This window comes from Halichoerus grypus, chromosome 1 (assembly GCF_964656455.1).
Source record: "Halichoerus grypus chromosome 1, mHalGry1.hap1.1, whole genome shotgun sequence".
Classification (NCBI taxonomy): Eukaryota; Metazoa; Chordata; class Mammalia; order Carnivora; family Phocidae; genus Halichoerus; species Halichoerus grypus.
The window spans coordinates 173,001,524-173,028,307 of NC_135712.1; the positions used below are offsets into that span (position 1 = coordinate 173,001,524).

General features: G+C 37.2%; 1 protein-coding gene across 4 annotated transcripts in view; it reads right to left on the reverse strand.

The window, feature by feature from the left end:
* The window catches only part of CNTN4 (contactin 4), a 913,259-nt gene that overhangs the window by 292,111 nt on the left and 594,364 nt on the right, over positions 1-26,784 (reverse strand). For all 4 annotated transcript variants that reach the window (XM_078075924.1, XM_078075918.1, XM_078075913.1 and 1 more), the window contains exons 4-5: positions 11,557-11,683; positions 3,415-3,590 (exon numbers count right to left, since the gene is read on the reverse strand). In XM_078075924.1, the coding sequence (XP_077932050.1) occupies positions 3,415-3,590; positions 11,557-11,683 (303 nt within the window). The remainder of the gene's footprint in view (positions 1-3,414; positions 3,591-11,556; positions 11,684-26,784) is intronic.

The window sequence follows — 26,784 nt, forward strand, 5'->3', positions numbered from 1 at the left end:
TTGCAGATATAAGGATGGACAAAATAGTCTCAGTTCTCTTAGAACTTAGATTCTATCATAGCGATTAAATAATGAGAGAAAATAAATATATAAAATCATGCTAGGTTGTATTAGGTCCTAATGAATGAAAGAGAGGATGCTGTTATATACAAGTAGAGGGCTGGAAGAAGGTAAGCAGAAGAGAAGAACAGAAATGATAGGAATTACTTCTTAGGTTAGACGGGGTGAAGTGAAAACCTTCTCTTAGGAGCTCATACCTAAATTGAGAAGGAAGGATCATGAAAAGTGAGTATGTGAAGGATCATGAGAAAAGCATGTAAGGCAGAGGGAATTAAAGTATCAAGGCTCTAGTGCAAAAGATAGATTTTCATTTTCAAGAAATTAAAATGAGACGATGGTAATGAATTTGAGATTTATTCTAAGTGCAGTAGAACGCATAAAACAGAAAGTGGAATGATCTCATTTACATGTTTAAAAGATTAATCTGCCTGCTTTATGATAAATGGTTAAAGAAGATGTAGAGAAGATGCATAGAAACCAGGTAGGAGGGGTGCTGAAGAAAAAATACATCTTGATTTTACCAAGGCATTTGACAAAGATTCTCACTACTTTAAGAGTACATAGGAGAAACTGGGGTTCAATTACAGTATGTTTGGGAAAATTTGTAGCTAACTGAACAAGAATATGCAAAGAATATCGATTTAAAAGTTCAATCTCATCTTGTTTCAGTGGAAGTTCTGATTGGCATGCTGCCCTGTCCTGGTCAACCTGTTGTATTAATTATTTGAATGTACACATGCTTATCAAATTTTCTGCTGACATTAAAGTAGGAGGACAATCAATATGTCAGATTAAAAAAAAGATTTAAAACAATTTCAACTGTGAGGGAACAAAGGGTCATCAGTCAGAAGGTGAATTTAATAGGGGTAAATACGATATTCTCAATTTAGGTTAACAAAATAACATGGCTGGGTAGCTTGGGATTAATAGACATCCATAAAAATCAATCCTCAGATTTTACAGGACTGTATGTTCAAAATAAGGTTACGATGTGAGACTGGGGCTTTAAAAAAAGATGAATATCAATGTCAGCTGCATTCATTGAAAAATAAGTTCACATTGTAGGCTACTACTGCTCCCACTGTCTTCTGCAAAGGTCAAGGCACGTGCATAGAATTGGGTACATTTCGATATGGTCACAATTTAATAGATAAATTTACATAAATGGTGTGTCACGAAGAAGATAGCTGTAGATTAAATACTTGGAAAAGATGACAATTATGAATCAAGGGACACGATCATGTTTTCACATATTTGAAGCCTAACCAGAATCCTACAGTAAGCATTGGGAGTTAGAATGATGGAAATTTAGATATTTAGCCCAATTTTAAGAAAGAGATGTTGGGTTTGTTTTTGTACTTTTGAAAAACTAGAGCAGTCTACCATGGGTCAGGATGCTTTGTGATGAATAGGTGAGATCTCTGTTTTTAGAATTTCTTGAACAACTATCAGCCATGGATTCTTAAAGTGGCAGGATGCCTACATTACCCATTAAATGGGATAAGCAAAGTGAACTCCAAACACTGGTCCTCAGGCCAGCTCAGCCACAAAATGAACGACAGAGCTTTTCCTTAGGCTAAAATAATGTAATTAAATGACCACCCTCAAATATGATATTCTGTCTTTTGGATAGTTTTGGTAGTAGAAATGCCTGGACTCTTACAAAAGGATAGTCTTAAGAGTTGGTAATTTGTTTTTTTTTCAATGTAATAAATTAGAAAGATAGGGTTAGTAATGCTATATCAACCTTTATTTTTTGTTGTTACTATTGCTATCTTAAAAATTTTCTTATACTATGAAATCCAAAAATCAAAGAAGTAATCTCACTGAGTGCAGAGATCTCCCTACTCTGAGAATCAAAGATTCCATGATTATTTTTCAAAATGAATCCAACAAAATTCACTTGTCATTCCTAAAAAATAAGTATAGGTATTAGACTTACATTAAACCAAGAGAAATAGTTCGGTTCTATAGCACTCAATTGGACATATTATCCTTCTATTATTCTGCACATCTAAGAATATTTGGCAGATTCTGTCAGGAAATATCCACAAACAAAATAATCTTGGAATCCTATATATGCCTAATACTCAGAAACTTCATTTCTCAACTAGTAAAAATGCCACCTGATGGCAATAATAGATTAAGCACTGGATATTAGATATATTTGATGCTGAGTTCCCAGAGAGGATTTTGTTAATGAGAATATTCTACAGTGTTACTGCCAACAGACTTTGTAATTATGAAACCTTTGACATTAATGCACTGCTGTATGAGTTGGGATTTTACACAAGGAAATATATAATCATATGCAAATACATAAACCCTTAAAAATGTAGCTGAACATCAATTCTCAAAGGCATCTATACTCAAATGTGTACTCACTGCTCTTGCCTGTGGATTTTATTTTCAACTTGCTATTTCTAAATTCCACTTTCTTTGATTGCTCATGAACTTTTATTAGATGATGGTCTTAAGAGATGGCAATTTATTTTTTAAATGTTCTAAACTGGAAATATAAAAGGTATGTTGTAGAAGTTAACACTTTGTCTCTACTTTTTGTTGTTATTGTAGTGGTTTTAAAAATTTTCCTAATCTATAAAATAAGAAAAAAACTGGAGAATTATAGGATTAATAGACTACCAACCCTTTTTGCAACTCTGAGCTTTATGGTTAAATACTTCTCAAATTGACTACTACAGGCAGTTCAATTGCTTGCTTATACACACTCTATAATGTGTGTGTGTGTCTATGTGTATAATTTCTTGGTATGTAAATTTATTTGTGTATAAATTTGAGTGTGTGTGAATTTATATATGTATAGAGAGTCCCATAACAAACTATCATATAATCAAACTGTCTTCAACTTTATAAAAGCAGAATACATCTTTCCACTTAGATTTACAATTTATCCTGTAAGCAAGATATTACCCAAATATGAAAAAAAAGGTAAAGATCATATAACAAATTAAAATCTATTTAGTTTTTAAAAAAAAACTGTTTGCAGGAGGGGAAGAATGAAGGGGGGAGTCAGAGGGGGAGACGAACCATGAGAGACTATGGACTCTGAGAAACAAACTGAGGGTTCTAGAGGGGAGGGGCATGGGAGGATGGGTTAGCCTGGTGATGGGTATTAAAGAGGGCACGTACTGCATGGAGCACTGGGTGTTATACGCAAACAATGAATCATGGAACACTACATCAAAAACTAATGATGTAATGTATGGTGATTAACATAACATAATAATTTAAAAAATAAATAAATATGAAAAAAAAACACAACAAACTGTTTTAAAGGCTTAATGGCACAAAAACTCGAAGTAACATTTGCAGCATGATGTAATTGCTACTTACAGGCAAACTGAAGCTTTGCTTCTCTGCTAACAATTGTTCCAAATGAGTTTGTTGCTATGCACTGGTACGTTCCAGCATCTTGGGTTTTATTGGGGTTATTGATCAACAAGCTGCCTTCAACAACACGGTAGCGGAAATCCACACCAATGTCAACATCTGTTCCATTTAATTTCCACCTATAGTATAGAAATGCCAGTAGATAAAGCCTTGTAATATTAATCAATATTTCTGAATCATCTAAATTATATAAAAACTATAAATAGCAAGAAATACCATCTGTGACTTTTTTAACCGTGGCAAAAAAAAAAAAAAAAAAAAAAGAAGAAATGCTCTACCCAGCAATGGTGACAACTTAAGTGCTATGGAAAGAGGATGTCTTTTACAGTAAACAATGATATTAAAATTTTAACACCTCCTTTTGTGGTTAATCTGATACTACACACACTTCACTTTTTTTTTTTTTTAATCCCCATAGCATCTTGTACAACTTTCTTCAAAGAGGGCTCCTCAGCAAAAGTCCTTTTTCTAGTTTGAAGCTAATCTTTTTTTTTCCCCCTCCTAGTTTATAGTTATTCTTTAAATGGGTCTATACAGATGACAGAATACACCACTTTCAGGTAGATTGCTGAGTATTTGATGGAATTGCAGCAGAGTTGCTTTGATTTGGTCCTTAGTATGACTGAAATGGCAGACTGTAAAGCAGAGGAACTCTATTGATCTAAAGCTGTCTTAGGGACCAAACTAGTCTTAACCATGGATCACTTTGAAGATCTTAGCCAATGGCACTGAAACATCAATCAACCATCCCAGTAAACTGCAGATCAGGCCATTAGGTAACAGAGGCAAAGAGTTTTGTCGTTCTATTTGTTTACTTGAATCATCTATTGTATCTGACTCTAGTGTTTGGCCCTATAAATAAATTTTACTGGGACTCACGCATTTAAACAGTAAAGCTTTACTAACAAGATCTACTTCTTTTTCTTTTTTCTTTTTTTTCTCTTTTTTTGCAGCCAATAACATTCCAAAAAGAGCTTATTTTAACCAAATTGTCTTCCTTTGAATACTTAGGAACTTTTGAGCTAATACAATTCAATGGCTATGTATCTTATTTTTTTCTCCCCTTCCCTCCCAAATTCTACACAAATATCATAGTTGAAACTTCTGAAATATCAACAGTCTCACAGTACCATTCATCACATTGGGAGACCAAAAAATAAGGAAACACTGAAGCACAAAGGAAATTGATAAGAAACAATAACAGGACTAAGAATGAGAGACTTTCATTTTTATCTCCTTCAATCAGTAAAAAACAAAAGCCATTTAAAATGTATTTGTGTACATACACGCGCATTGTGCATCCTCTCATAAATTCTGGAGTACTATGGCTGGTGTGTACAGTGTAAAAGGATTTAAATGAAAAAATGCAATACAGTTTGTTTCAAGATTTTGGATATTTGGTATCCACAAAAGCAGAAGCTTAAGGATGATCCTTTTCTTTCTGTCAAGATCTCTCTCACACTTCAAGGTCAATTTTAAGTCATACCTCTTCCAATGAAGTATTTTTCAATATTCCTAGTCAAAAAAAATTTTTTTTTAAAGATTTTATTTATTTATTTGACAGAGAGAGACACAGCGAGAGAGGGAACACAAGCAGGGGGAGTGGGAGAGGGAGAAGCAGGTTTCCTGCTGAGCAGGGAGCCCAATGCGGGGCTTGATCGCAGGACCCTGGGATCATGACCTGAGCCAAAGGCAGACGCTTAAGGACTGAACCACCCAGGCACCCCATTCCTAGTCAAAATTAATCGAAGTTTTCCACAATCTCCTATAGGATTCTCTCTGCTCTATTATGTAGGAATTCTGCCTTCACTGTAGATAATTTGCCTAGATCACTTTTGTATTGTCCCTTCAGCAGTCTAGACCTTGACACTTATTTGCGCTCAATAAATGCCTGTGGAACCTGACTAAATATTTTACTTCTCTGCTGTATATTTTAGCTTTGAGCATAAACAGTTTATGAAGCATTCTAGCCCACTACAGCATGGTGGTGTATGTTTGTTCACATCTATGTCTTTGAAATGTAAAAATGTAGAGACATGAGGGGCAGGAAAGGTAAAATCACAAAATGGGACACAGCTCTTTATGTGTTTGTTTATAAGAAGATGGGTATTAGAAACGGACATTGTTTTTAAGCTTGACAGTAATTCTGTGTTCTGACACAGACATGAAAGTAATAAGCAATAAAAGGAGAAAGCCAGGTTCTATTTTAGCAGGTCTATATGAACATAAATCTCTAGAAATGACTGCCTGCCCTGGACATTTTTTTTTTTTTTTTTGAGTGAGCTGATCACGTCTTGGCTTTAACTCTCACTTCAAATGATAGTAGAGCAATTTAATATGACAAATCTAAGAACTCAAAGAGGAAATTGTAATATAATGTGAGCTGCAAGCAGAATGTGGAATTTAGAAATGGACCATGTGAGCCTTTTTAGAAAAGTGGTTGTGGGGATAATGAGAACACCTCTGTAGGTTTGTCTACACTAGTCATCTCAACCTAAATGCTCTGCAGAAAGTCCTTTAATCTATTTTATTGCCTGCTTTTACATACAAATAGCAAAGGGAAAGGGATTATTTAGAAAATGAAGTGCTTGCTGTGAAATGCAGTTGAGACTAGATTACAAAGCACTATACCCAGTTTTATTGCAATGCAGTCAGTGTTCATTCCCACTGAATGTGGATTGCACTGAATTCCTTATCCTATCCCATACTGGAACACTCTTGAAAAATCACAGTTTATTTTCAATGTTTGAGTCATCTTTTAACTACTGGTAATAGAGACAATGCCCATGTGGAGCAAAGAGAGATTTTCCCTGGGGTCAGGACAAATTAGTTAGTCTCATAAACTGATTTCTGAATCACTTGGGGAACCATAACTCAACTCTTTCCAGAGAGTCAGGTTGTGCCCAACTAAACACTGACACTATGAAGTTCTGGGAGGTACAATTTTCCAGACTTTGCTGGGAAGCTAGCTATAGAATTTGTTGTAATAAACCCCTCTTTCTTTGTTCATGGTCTCAACTTTTGCATGGAAGAATGGGCAAGACCTTTGTGACTTGGAATTTGTTGTTTATAAACTAAGTTGAACACAAACCTCACAGCAAAAGTACTCCAGCTAAGTACTTGAACGTCCATTCTGTCTGGAAAGGGAAGCTGAGTGCAATAAGTAATGTCACAAGTCTTTAAGAAACTCTAATACAAGGAAAGTTGGCAAAAGTCAACACTTTTTAAATTTTTCTGGGTCTAGGTCAATCCTTTCAAAGTTGAGGGGCAGGAAACAATGAAAAGAGAAGGCTCAGTTGAGGGAATAAACACAAAGAAAAGAGGTCAGTTGTGGTGTTTGAGGAAAAACCTAATGCTGAAAATCCCCATGGAGAGTTCACCTTGAATTTCTCCTACTTGTTTGTCCTCCTCAAAGTCAGCCTGAGCACTGAAAAAGTGTAGCCAGACAGATGTTTGAAAATACCTCTCTCTCCATTCTATCCCTTACTCTTTCCTTCAACAAGAGGGAGTTTTTAGCTCCTAGGTAGCAACTGGCTATTATGTTACAGAGAAACTGCCAAAGGTATAAAGGAAAACACAGTACCCTGCAACCAACTGCTGGTGCATTTGATTAAAAGTTTTCTTCTCAGCTTTTCCAGGCAATCTTTAAAAACATAATAGGTTTCTGTTCCACTGCTTATTTTAAATAACAAAGCAGGCCCCTGTATCTTGAAACACAATGTTATAAAAGCAATGTTAATTAAAGGTCACAGTTTCCGGGGGGCGGGGAAAACGAAGCAGCAACTTGCCAAATTCTGCTGCAAAATTTGTTTTCATTTATGGCTAACATCTGAACTTACACTTGGCTCTGTACTAAAAAATAGGCCCATTTAACTCATTATTTATGTATGTAGGAACCTTTGCCTCTTGCATTTATCTTTTACTATATAACACATCTTAAAATATCTGATTTAACCTTGAATTCAACATATTCTAGGGAGAATAAGTGCACATTCTGGTTTGCCCAGGACAGTGCTAGTTTTATACCTGCTCTCCTAGAATAATTATTAACAGTGGCCTTTTACTCTCAGAACTGTCCTGGTTTGAATGATAAATTATATATCCATTAGAGAGGGTTTTCCTTTCTTTCCTGTCCTTCCTTTCTTCCTTTCTTTTTCTTTCTTTCTTTTCTTTTTCTTTCTTTTTCTTTCTTCCTTCCTTCCTTCCTTTCTTTTCTTTCTTTCAGTAATGCACTTCCTTTGGCAAAATATCCATATAGCAAAACGTCATTTGCCCTCCAGATTCAGTTAAGTATCTCCTTTTCTATGAAACTTTCCCTGTTATCGTCCCCTTGCATCCTGAAGTAGACTTTCCTCCAGGATGCCCTAGAACTTGTACATCCTTTCCAGCACTGATAGCACAATTCTTACAGAAGAGCACTGCAGCTACCTTCACCACTTCTCGGCAGTGCTCCAAAGCACACTACTTGAACATGCAGTTTATTAATCTTTGAGTACCTAAAACCTAGGGTTATGTCCGGTAATAGAGCGGTTTAATACAGTGGCTTAATATAGTGGTTCAAATACCTTTCGTGGACCACATGTTTTTCAGAATCCTAATCCATACCCCAATTCAAAGGAGAGCTGCTATGGTGGACTCTTGGGTAGAAACTCTACAATTACTCACTGCGGGTAATTGCTGAGCCAGTTCCACGCACCTAGAATTCATAGTTTGAAAAACACTGGGTGGAGTAATGAATGATGATATAGTTGGTGAATGAATGAATGGGCACAAAAGTTAAATTCTAAAATAATTTCTACTACACTAATACTACCATCCTTTAACTTGTATCAGATGTCCTTTGCCTTCTGCCAATTTACAAACTAAATATCTCAGGTCATATCCCACTTCTGTGGATCCTTAATGATCCAATCTCTTCCTCCCCTAAGCTATGACATATGTTATCTATTATTTTGGTTTTTACACCCTATTATATATTATTAGCTTAAAGTCTTATCATTAAATGTGAATAGAGGCAAAATCATATTTATAAGATATATGGAGTCACGTCTCTGTGTGGCCCAACAAACATTCACCAGACATTTACTTTTTTATCTTTCTGTGAATTTCACACTTTCCCTTTGAAGTCCCAAGACCCCTACCCCGCCCTTCTCCTTAGTTCAGAATGACATATATACCATATTTTTGCCTGTCTTTGGAATTTCATGTCTGTGTAGATTCCTCATACATATGAATTTAAATTTGATTTTCTCTTGTTAATCTGCCTCGTGTAAATTTAATTCTTAGTCCAGCTAGAAGAATCTTGGACAGAAGAAAATTTCATCCTCCCTAACATTATAAAGAATCACAAGACAATAAAGATCTGTGTCTAAGAAAAGTAATGTTACTTTTAAAGTCTTCATTTCTGCTTTGATTCTAGTGACTCCCTTCTCAATGATTAATTATAATCTCTAACTTTCCTTTTTTCTTTCCCTTGATTTTATGATTTTATCAAGTATGTTGGTATCCTTAAACAACTGTTCCATCTTACCTGCTCTTGAACTTTATAAATATGGAATTATACTAGTCTTTTGTGACTTGCTTTGTTTGCTGAAAATTATGTTCCTGTGATCCATCATGTTGCAGCTGTAATTCATCATTTTCACTACTGCATGGGGTTACCTTGTATGAACATACCAGGTTATATTTATTTATATTATATTGAATTTAGTTTTCTAAATTTCTGCTAATCTGCTAGGTTTGCAAGAATGTGTCATTTTAGTTTTAATTTGTATATTTCTGCTCACTAATGACACTGACAATCTTTCTACCTATTAAATGGATATGTGATATTCCTTTTCTTAGAAGTACCTAATCAAGTCTTTTGGTAATGTTTCTACTAGGATACTAAAAGAAAGTTTTTTACTTTTTGATTTGTGAGGATTTAAAAAATATTTTTGGATATTATTTCTTTGCCAATGACATGTATTAAAAATATCTTCTCCCAGTTGGAAGCTTGAAATTTTACTCATCTCAGTATTTCTGTTGAACAGAAGTTCTTAACGTTAATGAAGTTAAATATTTTCTTTTCTGATTTGTGCTTTTTCTGTCATATTTGAGAAATATTTCCTTCTCTCCAAAGTCCATAGATATGTATGCCTATCTTCTTTTAAAACTGTGTATGTCACATGTAGGCCTTCTAGTCACCTGAAATTGGTCTTTGTGTATGTGGTCAGGGAGGGGTCAAATTTTATTTCACTTTTTTTAACCACGTGTATGAATCCATTGTGCAGTATATCTTTTTAAAATTTATTTCTATTATTGTCATTACTTCTAATTTTTCTTTATCTCCACAAGACAGTCTATATTGTTATTATTTTTATTGTTTAGTATAATTACAATTGATTTTAATGTGGAAATATTAACCTTCACCATTTGCTTTACTATCATTTGTTCTTGTATCTCAGATACTTTACCTGGGATCATTTTTATTTTGTTTCAATTACATCTTTTTAAAATTTTCTTTAGTAAGTGTGTCTGCTGGAGTCAAATTTTATTTTTTTAAAAGGACTTTATTTATTTGAGAGAGTGAGAGAGAGAGGAGCGGGGGGGGGGGCGGGGAGAAGCAGGCTCCCCTCTGAGGAGGGAGCCCCACACAGGGTTTGATCTCAGGACCTTGGCAAGGAGCCCGATGTGGGACTCCATCCCTGGATCCTGGGATCACAACCAGAGCCAAAGGCAGACGCTTAACTGACTGAGCCACCCAGGCACCCTTGCTCGAGTCAAACTTTAGTTTCTGAATGCCTGAGAACACACTTATTTTGTTCTCCTAAAAAATATTTCTGCTATATTGAAATTTGACAGTTAAATCTCTCTCAGCATATCAAAGATTCTGTCTTCCATCTTGATTTTTTGTTACTATTGAGAAGTCAGTTGCTGGTCTGCCATCTATTTGAAGGTTATCTATATTATAAGCTTGACTATTTTTATGATTGTGTCTTTAACCTGGGTGTTCTGTTGTTTCACTATAATAATTGTAGATGAGGCTTTATTTTTATTTGTACTCCTTGAAATTCATTTGGCTACCTAAATATATAGCTTGGAATTTATTTTATTTTTTAACTTTTTTTTAAAAAAGATTTTATTTTTAGGTAATCTGTACGTGGACCCAACATGGGGCTGGAACTCACGACCCTGAAATAAGGTGTTGCATGTTCCACTGACTGAGCCCTCCAGGCACTCTTATAGCATGGAATTTTTATTTAGCTTTGGAAAATTCTTAACCTCCTCTTAAAATATTACCTCTGCCTCATTCTCCCTTGCCTTTCCTTATGGAACTTTGATTAAACACATATAAACATTTTCTATTAATCTCTTTTTTTTGGCTTTCTCTTTCTCTCCCTCTCTCTCTCCCTCCTCCTCCTCTCTCACTCTCCCTTTGCTTCTCTTTCTCTATTTCTGCTGCCTTTGAATGATTTCTTCAGATATACCTGGCAATTTACTAATTTTTTCAGCTGTGTCTCATCTTCTATTAAAACCACTTAGCACCAAAGTTTGAAATAGGCAATTACTTTTGTTTTACAATTCTTTGGGGAGGCAAGCTTATTTTTTGTTACAGGCACTCTAAGTACATAGCCTTTAGGTCCCAGGTCTATTCTAGGAGGTATTCTCATGTTAGACTCTCCTCTTGGTTGACTCTAGGCTACAAAACCCAAGGCTCTAGTTCACATAGTTCATCAAGGTGAAAACTGCTTTTAGGGGGTCAGTTTTCTTCTCTGGGTTCCCAACCCACTTATTTTTTGACTTCCGAGTACTTCTTACTATGATACCAGTTTGTTGATGCATCTGTTAAAAGTGATTTAAAAATATGTTAAGAAATAGTTAGGCTTTCAGTGAGGGGGTCAAATAGGATATTTAATGCCTAGGACAGCCAGAAACAGAAGTTGGGCACTAAACATTTCATGAACACAATGATCTCTTTAGTGTCTCAGGGTATCCTATGATGCGTGTCTCAAAGATCTTTATGTAATTAGTACTCTGTAAGTACTTGTCAGTTTTAATAACAGGACTTGTATGCACGGAAACATATGATTTAAATTAACGAACCTGATATGCGGTTTTGGATTCCCTTTAACTTCACAGTTGAGCTTCACCTTTTTCTCCTCAGAATTCAAAGGGAACATCACATGACTTGGTTCTTGAATAAAAACAGGGCCATGCAGTGTGTAGTCATCTGAAATGAGAGGAGATAATGCCCAAAAATGAAGAACATCTTCCAAATACGAACAATAACAGGGAACAACTAACAAAATGAAAATAAGAGTGGTAAAATAACAACAACAAAAAAATAACGAAAAAAAATAACAACAGATTTAGTTTCAGCCTTTAGGTGAAATTTCCCACTGAAGACTAATCCTTCATAGATTATAATGAAGTGGAGACACAGACTCTCCTATTTCATATTGACAACTTATTTTTATTAACAATTTCCAGAATGCTTGACATTCCCTTTCCTTTCCTCTTACTTATTGTTCCATCTGCCTTTTGCTCACCCTTTTACTTTGTTTACATTTTGTGCCTTCTACAGCTCTTGTGCTGCTGTCATCCTGGGAGACCGTCTAATGTCACAAAGTTAAAAATTTCTCTGCTCTGTAATGGGATAATATAATTGGAAACAAGCAATGATGATTTCATAAATACATTAATAATGGGAAACATCTCTGTACTGCTAAAATATGTATAAAAGTTTCTTAAATTGTCTATGTAAGTAAAGAACAACCTAGAGTCATGATTCTCAAATTACCTGGTAAATGACCAGCTTGTTTTTTTTCCCAGCCTATTAGGGATCCATACGAGGGTATGTTTGTGTAAATAACATACAGCTGGAACCCTGTGACTCAGCACACAAATTCAGTAACACCCAAACTAGTCTATAGCTAGTTCAATGATACTTGAGTATACAACGATGTATGAGTTTCTAAATGCTTTCTCTCAATTAACAGTGACTAGATGTATGAAACTTACTTTACCACAAAATAGCAATAAAGTTTATTTTTTTATTATTATTTATTTTATTTTATTTTTTTTTAAAGATTTTATTTATTTGACAGAGAGAGACACAGCGAGAGAGGGAACACAAGCAGGGGGAGTGGGAGAGGGAGAAGCAGGCTTCCCGCGGAGCAGGGAGCCCTATGTGGGGCTCGATCCCAGGACCCTGGGATCATGACCTGAGCCAAAGGCAGACGCTTAACGACTGAGCCATCCAGGCGCCCCATCAATAAAGTTTAAAGACTGGAATAATCCACAAACCAAACTTGAAGTAGCAGTATAGAGTACATGTTTCTAGAGTATACAACATAATAAAGATTAGTCAAAATGCATCTCACCACCTATGCCCATGAAAGTGATTTTCATTCTTCAAAATCCAGTTCAAGTTCTTTTTCTTTTTTTATCTTAGAAAGTTTTTCTCGACCTTTATCTTCTTTGTTTAGCCACATGATTCTTCAATTGTATCTCCCTCTAGCCACTTAGCTTTTTCTATCAAGTGTATCTGTACCTTGCTTTTTCCTGCTTTGGACAGTAAGCTCCTTGAGAGCATGATGTATCATACACATTTTGGTATGTTCTGATACCAATACCAAGTACAGCAGCTTATACATAGAAGATCATTATAAGGATTTGTTCTATTTGTGTGTAATTTTTAATGTATTCAATCAGCTGACGTAGGCATTGCCTGATGAATTTCCAGAGAGAAGGGCCAGTGGCTATGATATAAAATAATACTGAATATCAACCTGGAGCTGACAATCCACTCCCTGCTTAGGTGTGATTATTTTGAAGAGTGTGAATTGTGACTGCTATCCTGGAAAACCTTTATAACCAGCCTTTGTTGATAGGTGATAAGATGAGAGTAAATTCATGCAGATGTATCAGGACTGAGGAAAAAGAATAAAGCTGGTTTGGGAATCTTGGTGAAGGACAGGAAGTAAGGTAATTTCTTTTGAGGCTTATAACCCAGGCTTAAAAACATCCATATGTTGAGGCTTGGATAGAAGAAAATGTAAGGAGACAAGATGACAAAACAGAATTCTATTTTATTATAGAGGAGTAAGGACAGCCAATGACCTCGTGGTAAGAAAAACAGGATGTGAATTCAGAAAAACCATGAACTGAGATTCAATGCCTTGGGTCAACTACTAAATCCATGACCTAGCTCTCCATCACTTAGTCTCTCTAGCCCTCAATTTTCTCATCTCTAAAATAATAGGATTGGACTAGGTCAGTGGTTCTATACTGGTTAAGAATGGGAAAGAATCCCTGAATATTTGCCCATGAACTTACATGCACATACATGTGAAATTTGCATTCAAAGATGACACGAATTATATTACCACCACCATCCTCTCTCCTTACTCGATGTATAAAATCTCACATTGAGACTTAAACAAAGAAAACAGGATCTGCCAAAGAACTCAAAAGCATAGAATGAAAATACATAAACATCTATTTTTTTTTAACACTCATAGTTTAAAGCCAGATACTTCAAAATCCGGATATTTACATTTCAGATTTTCAACAATTATATAGATAGTTTCAAAATAAATTTAAACAGTGGTCAAGGATTAGCTCAATTCAAATGTGAAGAATAATGTGAATTTTTGGCATATCTATTTAAGTAACAAATGTTACTCATCAAGATCACTAACACAGCAGCACACTTGGTGGATTTTTCTCTAAGAGAGAAATATTTCTATTGTTGTCCCAATTCCACAATTATGTGTGTGTATATATATATAATATCAATCATCTCAATTCATTGGTGTTCCCTGATTTGAATTTCATACGGAAATACACAGTCTATTACTAGTAATTCCAAATAAGAATAAAACATAATAATGATTATCCAGGATGCAGCTGAGAGGCTGTGGATTAACATCTGTACTATTTCTCAATGTATCCATGCCATATTTAAATAACAAAAATGGTATTTTTTTCTGTGTATTTTGTAACAAGAATTGATAATAACGATGCTTCGCATTCACTATAAATAACACATTTCATCCAAAGTTTTTATTTTCTCTTGGTTAACCAAGCTTGCTGCCTATAAATTAACATTAGCATAAAGGGAATGGTATTTCAGTTTTCATCCAAGGAAATCCACAGCCTTTCAAACATGAGCTGTTTGGTTTCAAAAAGATGGAGGGAGAGATTTTAGAAAGTTGAGCAATGCAGGTGTAGAAAACAGACAACCTAACTTTAAAAACTTTAGCCTAGAGTTACTACACTAACATTTTTGACCAAAAAAAAAAAAAAAAAAAAGAGTTAAAGGGTTGCTTTGTTTCTCTCAAACCTTGAGGAAGCTGGATGAAACAGAGTCCTCAGAATGAATTCTTAGATGAAACATGGAGGGAGGCATCAAGTAAGTTTGTTCTATCTTTGTGTAGTAGTGACAAAGTGACTTTCAAGTGTCTTGAAGGCTTGAAGGTATATATAAAACACTTTGCATTTGCCATTTGTAAAGCCTAGAAGATAAAGTTCACCCTTTTCTCTGTCACGGTAACTTGTTCTATGTAATCAGAGGGGTAGCCATGATTTTCAGCCTAGAGAAGTAAAGGAGCATCTCAGAAAATGACAAAGGACAAGGTTTTAATAAGCCAGTATGTTTCAAAGTTAGACCGTTGACCACCTGCATTGTAATCATATCATGCAAGGATTGAGCAAGTACAGAGCTTATTTTTCTAAATCCCAGTCCAGACTGACTGCACCAGAAAAATCCAGGGTCCATGAATTTGTCTTTAACCTAATTGAATCTGGGTGATTCTTTTGCACACTAAAATTTTAAAACTACTAACACAGATCCTTTTGTTCCTAGCTCTCCATTTCCTAAGAGCAGAACATCAACCAACACCGGCTTTAGACACATTCCTAAACTTTCTCTGTTGGGCAAAGTCAAACCAATTTATCTTTGCTTGATAACATTTAGAGAAGGACTTTTTAGCACATGTTTGGACTAACAGCTGAGAGGCAAGCAGACAGGAACAGAAAACGATAAAACTAACTCACACAAAGAAAATGGATGAATTTGGGTGGGAGGATGGGTTAGCCTGGTGATGGGTATTAAAGAGGGCACGTTCTGCATGGAGCACTGGGTGTTATACGCAAATAATGAATCATGGAACACTACATCAAAAACTAATGATGTAATGTTTGGTGATTAACATAATAATAAAAAAAGAAAAAAAAGAAAATGGATGGATTTGTAAAGGTACAGGACTTACGCTGAAACTAAGCCAACATTTCCTTAGAATACTCACAGTTGAATGCCAGCAGCTAAATGTGAGAACCCCCCAAGGGTTCTATGTGACAAAGAAGAGGCACTGATGTGACAAAGCAAAGGCATCCCCAGGGTGACACAATAATCCACTGACCTATAGCGATAACTTACCCTCACTTGATATACATTACATTCTTGTTGTAACCACTACCCTTTGATTATAAGAAATGAACCTCATTTAAGTGACAGGATGTTCGGATTGATGTTTTAACTTGTGGATTCCCAAAAGGGTGAAAAATCATCCCAATGACTCACTTAGCTTGGAGAAGTTAGGGCAATGGACTCACATTATTATCAGGGATCTCTCAGGGGAGCAGCAAGCAATTATTTTTCATCCTCCTGGAAATTCTTGAAAATCATGGTTAAGAGAAAAAGAGAGGAGCCAGGTTGCCAATAGCCCAGATACAGTCTTTCAAATTCCAGATCATTGATCCTAGCCCCAGCCTAGGGGATTTAGTGCAGAAGCTAATACTGGTACATCATGATTTCCTGGGTTCCCCTCTGCTTGGAAACTATCTGCCAGTTGGTCACTAGCCTACTTCTACAATACTACCTGCATTCCCTCAAGTTCCATATCACAGAAATTCTCATGGACTAGTTTCTGAGTAAACCACATATTTGTAAAAAGAAGAGAGAAAACCTAAACTTAGGAAAGCTCCCTCTCATGTTTCAACAAAGCCTGGGAAACCTTTGGGTTTTCAGAAAAGAGTAGAAATTTCATGACCAGAAATTTATTTAGGTTAAAGGTCAGACTACCCTTAAACTTTCTCCCCCTTTGTTCATCAAATACTTAAAGTTATTGGAAAACACTGTTCTTAACAAATGATTCTCAAACTCCTTTCCCCATTTGATTCTTTTCTTTTTAAAATCTATTTTTGGGGGGAGACAAAAATCAATGTTTGTCAGCCAATTTCTTCTTGCTTCCTCCTGTAAATGTTCCAGAAACAAAATGTAGTGTCAGGGCTACTCTTAAAATGTTTGGAGTACTGAAAGAGATGCATAGAATTGTAGAACTTTAGATTTAAAGAGATTATTTAATCTTGAATGTGTTTTCCCAGGTCACAGACTAAAAATGTACTGTATCTGTAATGGAAACAAAAATGACTTTTACCTAAAAATAAAATTACCCTCTAAGAAATACAGTAATAAAACACCTTTCCACAGTTAGGTGTCAGTTATTTCATCTGCAGCTTTGGAAAATCAATGATATTACTGTTTTTTTTTTTAATTAATTGGGCCCATTTTGACATCTCCCCAAATTTCTCCCCTAGGCAAGCAAAATGCTGCTCAGTTAGGCTACCAGAAGCCAGATTAGGAAAAGAAATGGGAATGGATGGGGGTGGCCTGAGTTTTTCTGAGACCGAGAAGAGAAAACTATGACTGAATCTCAGGTGATCGTGTACTCAAGGAAGCAAAGCAGAGGCCCATGTATCAAGTACAGTGGAGCAAGTGTAGAGTGTAATCTCCATTCCAAGCGCAAGGTCAGGAAAAGACAACATGCATAAAGAAACAAGCTAGTGGGTAGGATGGCTTGGAAAAGTCCACTAATGCTAAATGTAGATCTTTTTTTAATAGGGCATCTGTAAACAATCCTAAAAGGTAGCCAGTAAAGGAAGGAAAGGCATTAAAGGCCTGAGCCATATCAGACAGCTGGTAGGATCTCAAGATAAATATTTCATAGAAAGCAACTTAGCAAAAAAAAAAAAAAAAAAAAAAAATCAAGCTATGCCTAAACTTATTTCTCCAAGTGTGGTCTAGAAACCTCCTGCATCAATATCACCTTACCTGGTGGTGCTTGATGAAAGGTAGATTTTTGAGCTCCTGCCAGACCTACTAGATTTTAACTACCAGAGCTCAGCACTGCTGTTCATTATTGTGCATTCTACAGTTTGAAAAGTAGTACCTTAAGTTATGAATCGAGCACAGATGACTTTCAGCCCTAAACCAATTAAGGATACAGATGAAGAAAAACAACCCTGCAGAGTTTTGTTCTATGTGCTAGATCACTCTGTAGCTACCATGTGGGATGGGGTAAAAGGCCACATGTCTCTAGCAAAGCCCTTAGGTCAATGCACTTCTCTTCTGCTGGAAATATTTTTCATCTCTTGCAAACTCAGTGACTCAACTCTGCTGGGAAAGGACAAAAATGCAATACTCTGATTTCATCTTAGAAAACTAAAAATACCAGATTCGATTCTAGTTGTAATTGCTGTGGAGTTCCCAGGTGTTGCACCTGAGGGTTGTTTAGGCCCTTAATCCTAATGGCAGGTATGAAGTGCTGCCACAACAGTCAAGAATCTAGGACTGTGGTATATAGTCAGTCTTCCTATGACATCAAATAGGCTTTTGATTAAACACCTGGTCTTAGGCAGAAACACTTAAATGGCAACAATCTCAATTCAGGAAGTAGACTCTAGGACACCTAATGGGGAACACAAGGGTTTGAGTGTGAGCTCAGAACATGAGCTTGTGGGTTTAGATGGGAGTTACATCTGGGTCACATCTGGAAGCTAGATAGTTTGTTACATTATACATGCACAGAAGCATCCTGATGCAAACAAAAGTGGCTTTGTCATGCTGTATTTTTTACTCTGCATCCTGTGAAGCCCTTGACCATTCAAGAGCATCAATGCTATGTTTGTAATCAGTGTGAACATGTTGCCTTATTGGATTGCAGACCAAAGCCACTTCACCAGGGACAAGGAAGGGGTAGTTCTTCTGCTAAACTGGTTTGTTGGGTGTGCTCCCAGAGTCACGTTTGTATTTTACTTTCTCCCTCTCAGCACTTGCATCAGTGGGGAAGCCCAATGGGAAGAAACATTATTCATTCTGCCACCAGAGTGTTCTAAGAAAGACACACACAGGGTCCACTCTATCGTGCTGGCTGGGAGTCTTCTCCTCCAGCCTTTCTCACAATCATGGAGATTCATTTTGGCTAAGAAACTGTAAGGTCAGCAGCATCTAAGTGGATGAAAATTACTCACAAAATGTATGGACAATCACCTAAGGTAATTCAAAAACAAATGAAATACTCTTAACTGGTTTTCTAGAATATAAGCATTCCTCCAAAATTGTATCATTGATTGTAGAAATGATGACTGGACAGCTGTCAAACTATCATTACAAATACAATTTAGTGTTGTTAGTCTTTATAACATAAATAGCAAGGGATGTTCAAAGGCCCCACACAAGTGCCTGTGTGTGACACTAGCCCACACACAGCATTTTTATTGAATAAGGATCTGCTTTGTTCCATTTGCTTGTTCAGTTGAATAGAGCAGAGGCAAAACAAACACGAGAGGAGACAGACATGCCTGCTTAAAGGACAAGATATTTCTTTCATCTGTCCTTGCTTCCACCTTCCTTCTTTTAACCCCCTTTCATGAGCATTTTAAACAGGAAGGAACAGAGAAGTCTGCAGACAGCCGGTATATGTTTGAAGGCAGAAAGTGAAAGAAAGTCCAAATGAGAAATGAACCCTTCTCCTACTCTTTGTTTCCTGCTGAACAGAATAGGCTGTTGTCATCATACATTGTGGCACACATAATGAAGACCTAATTGTATGTAATGCCAGATATTAGAAATGGTGGTGAGGTGTGGGAAGTGTGAGGAGATAGAAGTTGTCTCTGTTGGGGAAAAAAAAAAAATCTGCATTGCTGAAGGAAACATTCATAGGGGTGGCAAAGAACAACAAGGGGAAATGGGTCAGCATATCCTACTCTGAACCCTGACTCCAAATCCTAACACATTTCAGGAACAATGGATTCATTACTCCTTTAAATATAAGTACATGGGTCATTCTGACGTCAAGTTCCAGTTATGAAAATAAAGATAAATTTCAACAAATGCAAATATTCTGCAACTCATTTTGAGGCAAAAACTGACCTAAAGGAATGTGAGGCTATATATAGCCTTAGTGTGAATATTGCTAGAGAATTATAAATGTGTTTGATTATGGAGTACTGACCCAGACTCAGCTGGGGATGTTATGTAACACTGGGTATATTTTATGGACCATATTCTGTTTCTAAGCTCAGAAAAATTCTTAATTCTCAAGCATTTCTGACCCAAACAGTTTCTGATCAGAGTGTATTAGCCCATATGATGTGCCAATATCGATAGTGTAGGTAGAGCACATATAGTATGCAAAGTAGACACCATCCTGCCCTCATGGGGTGTGTTTTCTAGGGGACTGCCAGATGATAATCAGGTAAGTTTATCTTTTACTTAATAAACTTTATTTTTTAGAGCAATTTTAGGTTTACGGAAAAATTGAGCAGAAAGTACATAAAGTTCCCCTATATCCCTTCTCTCCTGCTCACAATGACCTAGTGTGCAGTTAGCTAGGTATGAGCAGGGAAACCTACAACCACCCCAAGAACACAAACAGCTGGAAGAGTCCCCAGGGAGCATGCATGCACCCTTCCCCATAATCGCTGTCCTAAAGTAACTTATAGCTTCATTATAATATATTTACATTGCAGATTTTACTCCTCCCTCTGCCCTGCGCCCACCCAGGGGAAGGCTGCTATGACAGTTCCAACAAGGACCATATAAGGCCAATCTCCCCCTCCCCCAGACACCACCCAGGACCCGTAGGAGGAGTTCCTTAGGTGATTGACTGGAGGCAATCTCAGTCAGACCTTCCTAGCTTTGCCCCATAAACCATGCAAGCATAAAAAGAAAAGACACCCCTAACCTCTAACCCTGGGGGCAGTTGCCACCTCTGGGCCTGCTTGAGTGTGTATTTTCTCTTTAACTGCTATAAATTCTTCCTTACTTAAGAGTTTGGCTCTGCCAAGATGTCCATTGACAGATGAATGGATAAAGAAGATGTGGTATATATATACACAATGGAATATTATGCAGCCATCAAAAGGAATGAGATCTTGCCATTTGCAACGATGTGGATGGAACTGGAGGGTGTTATGCTGAGCAAAATAAGTCAATCAGAGAAAGACATGTATCATATGACCTCACTGATATGAGGAATTCTTAATCTCAGGAAACAAACTGAGGGTTGCTGGAGTGGGGGGTGGGGTGGGAGCTATGGGGTGGCTGAGTGATAGACAATGGGGAGGGTATGTGCTATGGTGAGTGCTGTGAATTGTGCAAGACTGTTGAATCACAGATCTGTACCTCTGAAACAAATAATGCAATATATGTTAAGAAAAAAAAAAGAAGAAGAAGAAGATAGCAGGAGGGGGAAGAATGAAGGGGGGAATCGGAGGGGGACACGAACCATGAGAGACGATGGACTCTGAAAAACAAACTGAGGGTTCTAGAGGGGACAGGGGTGGGAGGATGGGTTAGCCTGGTGATGGGTATTGAAGAGGGCACGTTCTGCATGGAGCACTGGGTGTTGTGCACAAACAATGAATCATGGAACACTACATCAAAAACTAATGATGTAATGTATGGTGATTAACATAACAATAAAAAATTAAAAAAAAAAAGAGTTTGGCTCCGAATTCTTTCTTGACCAAACTCAAGAAAGAAGGTCTGCATGGAGACAAGGAAGGGACCTGATGTTGACAACAATTTCTCCTATTACTAACATCTTGCATTAGTTGAGGTACATTTGTTATAACTGATGAGCCAGGTGATACATTATTACTGAAGTCCATAGTTTACATTAGGGTTCACTCTTTGTGTTGCATAATTCTATGGGTCTCAGTAAATGCTTTATACCATGTATTCACTATCACAGTACCCATAGAATAGTTTACTGGCTCCAGTATAGTTAACTCTTTAATTATTATTCAAATATATCACTATTTACTCCTGATAGCTACTTACTATATTCATAAATAAGAATATAGAAAAGCATATGTATGAGAAGTTGGAATGAAATATTTGGGACACTAATTCACTAAATATTATTTCCCTAGTGACATAAGTATATAGTAGATATCTATGGTTTTTGCCTGCCCAGAATCTATCACCTCTCTTTAAGGTAAGAGCATTCCACTTTTTCTTTGGTGAACCAAGTGCCCTAGTTTCTTAACCTAAGTGGTTTGGATAGACTAAAATCCTCTATCTTAGTCAGGAGAAGTAGGTAACTCAGGCTTGGCCAATTAATATTTCATTTTCCTGGAAAATTGATTCTCAAGCATATGATGCACGTTTGGATAAGATTCTATTTCAGGGCTTTTCATAAAGCTACTAGAAAAAAATTTCCTTTTATAGTCTAGGATTGCTTGGAGGGAGAAAGCCTGGAGCTTCCAAATGCCTCCACATAGAGAATCTAAAAAAAGAGAATGAACTAACACACCGAAGGAAGCCACTAGGAAACTAAAGAATGGAGGCTGAGTTTCGATGACATCATTTGAGCTTTGGAATCAGGTCTGTTCCAAGCAAGGTTTATCCCTAAGATTCCCAGATTCGTGAACTAGTGATTGCTTTTATTTAGGCAAATTTGAATTAACTTATATCAGCTGTAGCTAAGTGACTCCTAACTGAAACTATATTCATAAAAAATATACATCCATTTATTCCATGTCTTAATTCACGTCAGTGGTCTTCCTTCTCTTCTTTCAATTTCCTTTTCACAATTCTCCAAATGTACCTATGTGTATAAATGCACACAAATAGGCCCTCAGCAAAATGGCAGGCAAAGATCCTCCCTCTGGAGCTACCGTTCATTTTTATGCTTCTACTTCAACCTGGTCACTCCTATGATCAAATGCTCCCTAAAAGTCTGCTCCTTTTAACTGTTCCACTTTGTCTGATTTCTGGATGCTTATGACAAGCCCCATAAAACATGTCTTCCCCATGCCCTTCCCCACCACAGGACACTATTTCCTGTTGGAAAAAAATACAGATAACTGTATGTTAGTCCATTCCCCAGACTCTTAGCTTCTAGCTGAAATCCATACACTTTAATGGTGGCCTTTTGAAGAGATAATTAACCCACAACAGTGGTAATGCTCATAATGTGCTTTTATATATTCTTTGTGTGCAAACAGACTCTCTTAGGGAGCCAGTTAAAAATGAATACAGGACTAAATTGCCCCTTCCCCTCAAAATTCTGATTAGATAGATAGATTTGGAGGAAGGGCACAGACATATGCATTTGAATTGTGCATCCCAGCTTATTTAGATGCAGGTGATCCACAGTCATTAGCCACCATTTAAGAAAGAAAAATTGAGAGAATGTCAGCAACCACAGTAGGCTGTTTCAAGCACATTGCGGCTACCAGAACTTTTAACCAAGGGAAGAAAGCATGTTTTTAGCTCAAAAATACTGGAAATTCCTCTCTTTTATGCCTTGGCTGAGCAGGGTGTTCACGGGGATAAATTCTTCTTTGCAATAGGAGGTATAAGTGATTGTAACAGATCTGCTTTGGCTCCTGATGTTTTGCTTATTATGTCTTAAGAATATTATAATACAGGGGCGCCTGGGTGGCTCAGATGATTAAGCATCTGCCTTAAGCTCAGGTCATGATCCCAGGGTCCTGGGATCGAGCCCCACATCGGGCTCCTGGCTCAGCGAGGAGCCTGCTTCTCCCTCTCCCTCTGCCTCTCTCCCTGCTCATGCTTTCTCTCTCTCTCTCTCTCTCTATCTCTGTGTCTCAAATGAATAAATAAAATCTTTAAAAAAAATAATATTATAATACAGATTTGTCCAAGTTTCTGTGTGACTGGGAAAAACAATGAACTCTTTCCCAGGCTATGACTCTGAGCCTCCCAGAACCAAAGTACCTTCATTCTCAACTAAACAAAAGTATGACCAAGGTTGCCTCTTCTGCACTAAGTGATAATTTCACACTTCCTTGGAGACCCTCTGTTTTAAGGCCTTCTGGGGTTAATAGCTGGTGTTCTTATCTCTTCAATGACACCCTATGTTCCCCATTGCCTTCCCTGACATTAAATTGCCTGAACATGGAACACCTGCAGGGGGCACTTTCACGTTACATGCACTATGGCTCCTCAAGTAATATTCATGAACCTTTGCACCTGTCTCTTTGGTAGCTGAAATACCCCTTGTCTGTCTTCCATTAAATGTTTCAGGTTTTCAATCTGGCACATAGTGAATGCGTCTATATATATATATATGTATATATATATATATATATATATATATATATGTATATATATATATACACACACACATATACGTATATATATACTAGGAAGCGTGTAAGGGAGTAATCTGGGAGCTGTTCAAGCAAAACTCTGACAACATATTTCTAACAGGAAAGATCCACCAAATTTGAATCTAGTATGCTTCTCTTTCTGGTGTGTAATTACTTTGGTTATTTACATATGTTGCTTAGGATACATGGCTGTCATGATGTCCCTGATGAAGTTGGGGAGGAGACAAAATTGAGATGCAGTTCATGGCAGGCAGTTGGCTTTGGGGTAGGAGACTCCTTGGTGGGACACTGGCATTTTAATTGAAATTTGGTAAGGAAACCCAAGCCAGACCATGTCCTACATCATTCTCTGACCAAATCCAGAAGTCCTGCTAGAAATGGACAAACCACCACATCACTAGGCAGTGATGTGTTCAGCTGTGAAAAAAAAAGATGCTTAGGAGACTACAAATCTACTTTTCCTTTCTCTAAACATAATCCCTGTGTCTTCTATTTAGAGACATGTAGAACAATGGCAATAAAAACTACCCATTATTGAGCATAAGAAGGCCAGGGTGTGTGTAAAGTAAAAACACTTGCCAAGCCTTATCTCACCCCACCAACAACCCTACTGACTGGTCCTTTATTCCTTTTCACTTGATGATTGATAAAGAGAAGATTACAGACAATTCACTTATAATAGATTGCAAATAGCTGGCATATTCTAAGATTAGAGCCAAGTATTTAGTGGCACCATGATATGCAGTGGCAATTGCTATCTATGCATTATCACCAAAAAGTAACAAACAAGATTCTGATATTTTAAGAATGGTACCATCAAGGGTTGCCTGGGTGGCTTGGTTGGTTAAGCCTCTGACTCTTGGTTTCAGCTCAGGTTGTGATCTCAGGGTCTTGAGATGGAACCCCACTCCAGGCTCTGCACTCTGCGCTCAGGGTAGAGTCTCCTCAAGATTCTTTCTCCCTCTCCCTTCGCCTCCTGCTTGTGCTCTCTCTCTTTGTCTCTCTCAAATAAATAAATTAAAAAAAAAAGAATTTTATTATCAAACGTAAGTTCAGATTTTTAAAAAGTTTTTATTTGTTTATTTTAGAGAGAGAGAGTGTGTGAGCGAGGGGAGGGGCAGAGGGGAGGGAGAGAACCTCTAGCAGACTCCATGCTGAGCATGGAGCCCAACACAGGACTCGATCTCATGACTCTGAGGTCATGACCTGAGCTGAAATCCAGAGTCAGATGCTTAACCAACTGAACCACCCATGCCCCCCTCTTAACTTCAGATTTTTAATCCAATCTCATTTTGAAATGAGAAACTAAAGATTTTCAGAGGTTAAATGGTTTACAAAAAGTCACACAGATACTCAGTGATGGAGCTCTAACCAGAATCCAGATTTTCTGATTACCAGTTGAATTCATAGTACCATCAGTTCCTTCTAGTTTACTTTTTGGATAACAGTAGAATTGGTCCACTTTTACCTAGAAATATACTGGAGGAGAATAATGGGGTCATCCCTTAGGAAGGGAGAAAAATCTATTTTGTCAATATTTATGTCTTGAAACTTTGGTTCAGGAGACAATAAGTGAAAACCTATTTCCTTTCAATAGAGAGCAGGAGGGATAAGTGTATTCATTATATGCTGTACTTTTTACTAATTCTTTCAAATTACAAAGTTGTTCTTTTTTAGAATTACCAGCATATTGATGTACAGAAAGGATATTTTGTCCTAAAGTATCCTCTATAGAAAACTTTATAAAAGGGGGATTCACAACCTTTCAAAACGACAAGCATAAAATTTGCATCTAATTATTGGGCATTCTGCCTTTTCTATGTTATTCTGTCATAAGGCAAAGTGGCATGCACACTGATTTGGGCAAACACAAAGCGAAAACTCTTTCTGTGAAGGGATAAATGGCAGCGGAAAATGCCATTGACTTGAATTCACAGGCTTATCAAAAGAGGAGGAAAAAACGTTTTCTTGGCTTTCCTAAGACAAGGTAAAAAGCATGTCCATTAAGTTGTTGAGCCCCTTGAATAAGTCATCCACCCGTCCTCTTCATTTCACTAGCAAATGAAACTCAGATCCCTTACCACAGACCTCCAGAGTGGAGATGGATGACCATGAGCATCTACCTTTATAACAAAAATATCTATTTATCTGAGCAAAACACCAACTAAGCAGTATGTAACTGACCGGGGATACTGGGTTAACATCTTTCATTCATTCAACAAGTTTTTATGGAGCTTCCACTATATGCCAGATCATATTCAACACATGGAGGGTAGATAGAAAAGTAACTAAACACTCTGCCCTAAGAGTGATCACATCTTAGGTCAGGGGAGGCAGACTAGAAGCAATTTATATAGTGTGTTGAAAGGTGATGGATGCCGTGAAGTAAAAAGAAAGGGCACAGGAGTCCAGGGAGGATAGTGCAATTTTAAATAGGGTTGCCAGTGACATCTTTATGAGAAGGTGACATTTTATTCAAGACTTGAAAGAGGTGAGGGTACAAACCGTGAAGATATCTGGGAGGTAATCATTGCAGGCAAAGGCAAAGATGACCGCAAAAGCCCCGAGCAGTGGGAAATTGCTTAGTTTATTTAAAACAAATGTTTTTCTGCTTTACCTCTTCCTTTCTTCCCCTCCCACGCCCCCTCACACTCTCTCTCTCACACACACACACACACACACACACACCCTGTGGCAGCCACTGTGCCTGGATCCTAGCGTGCAGGGGGAACATTCAGAGGAGTTAAGTAGTTAGTGGTAGCATCTATACCACTTATTGGTGCTTATTTGCACTGCCACATTCATGGTGGAGTTCTTCAACCCATACTCATATAAGCAAAAGCAGGTATTATTGCTGTATTGTTATTTTACAGACAAAGTGAGGCACAAAAAAAATCCACT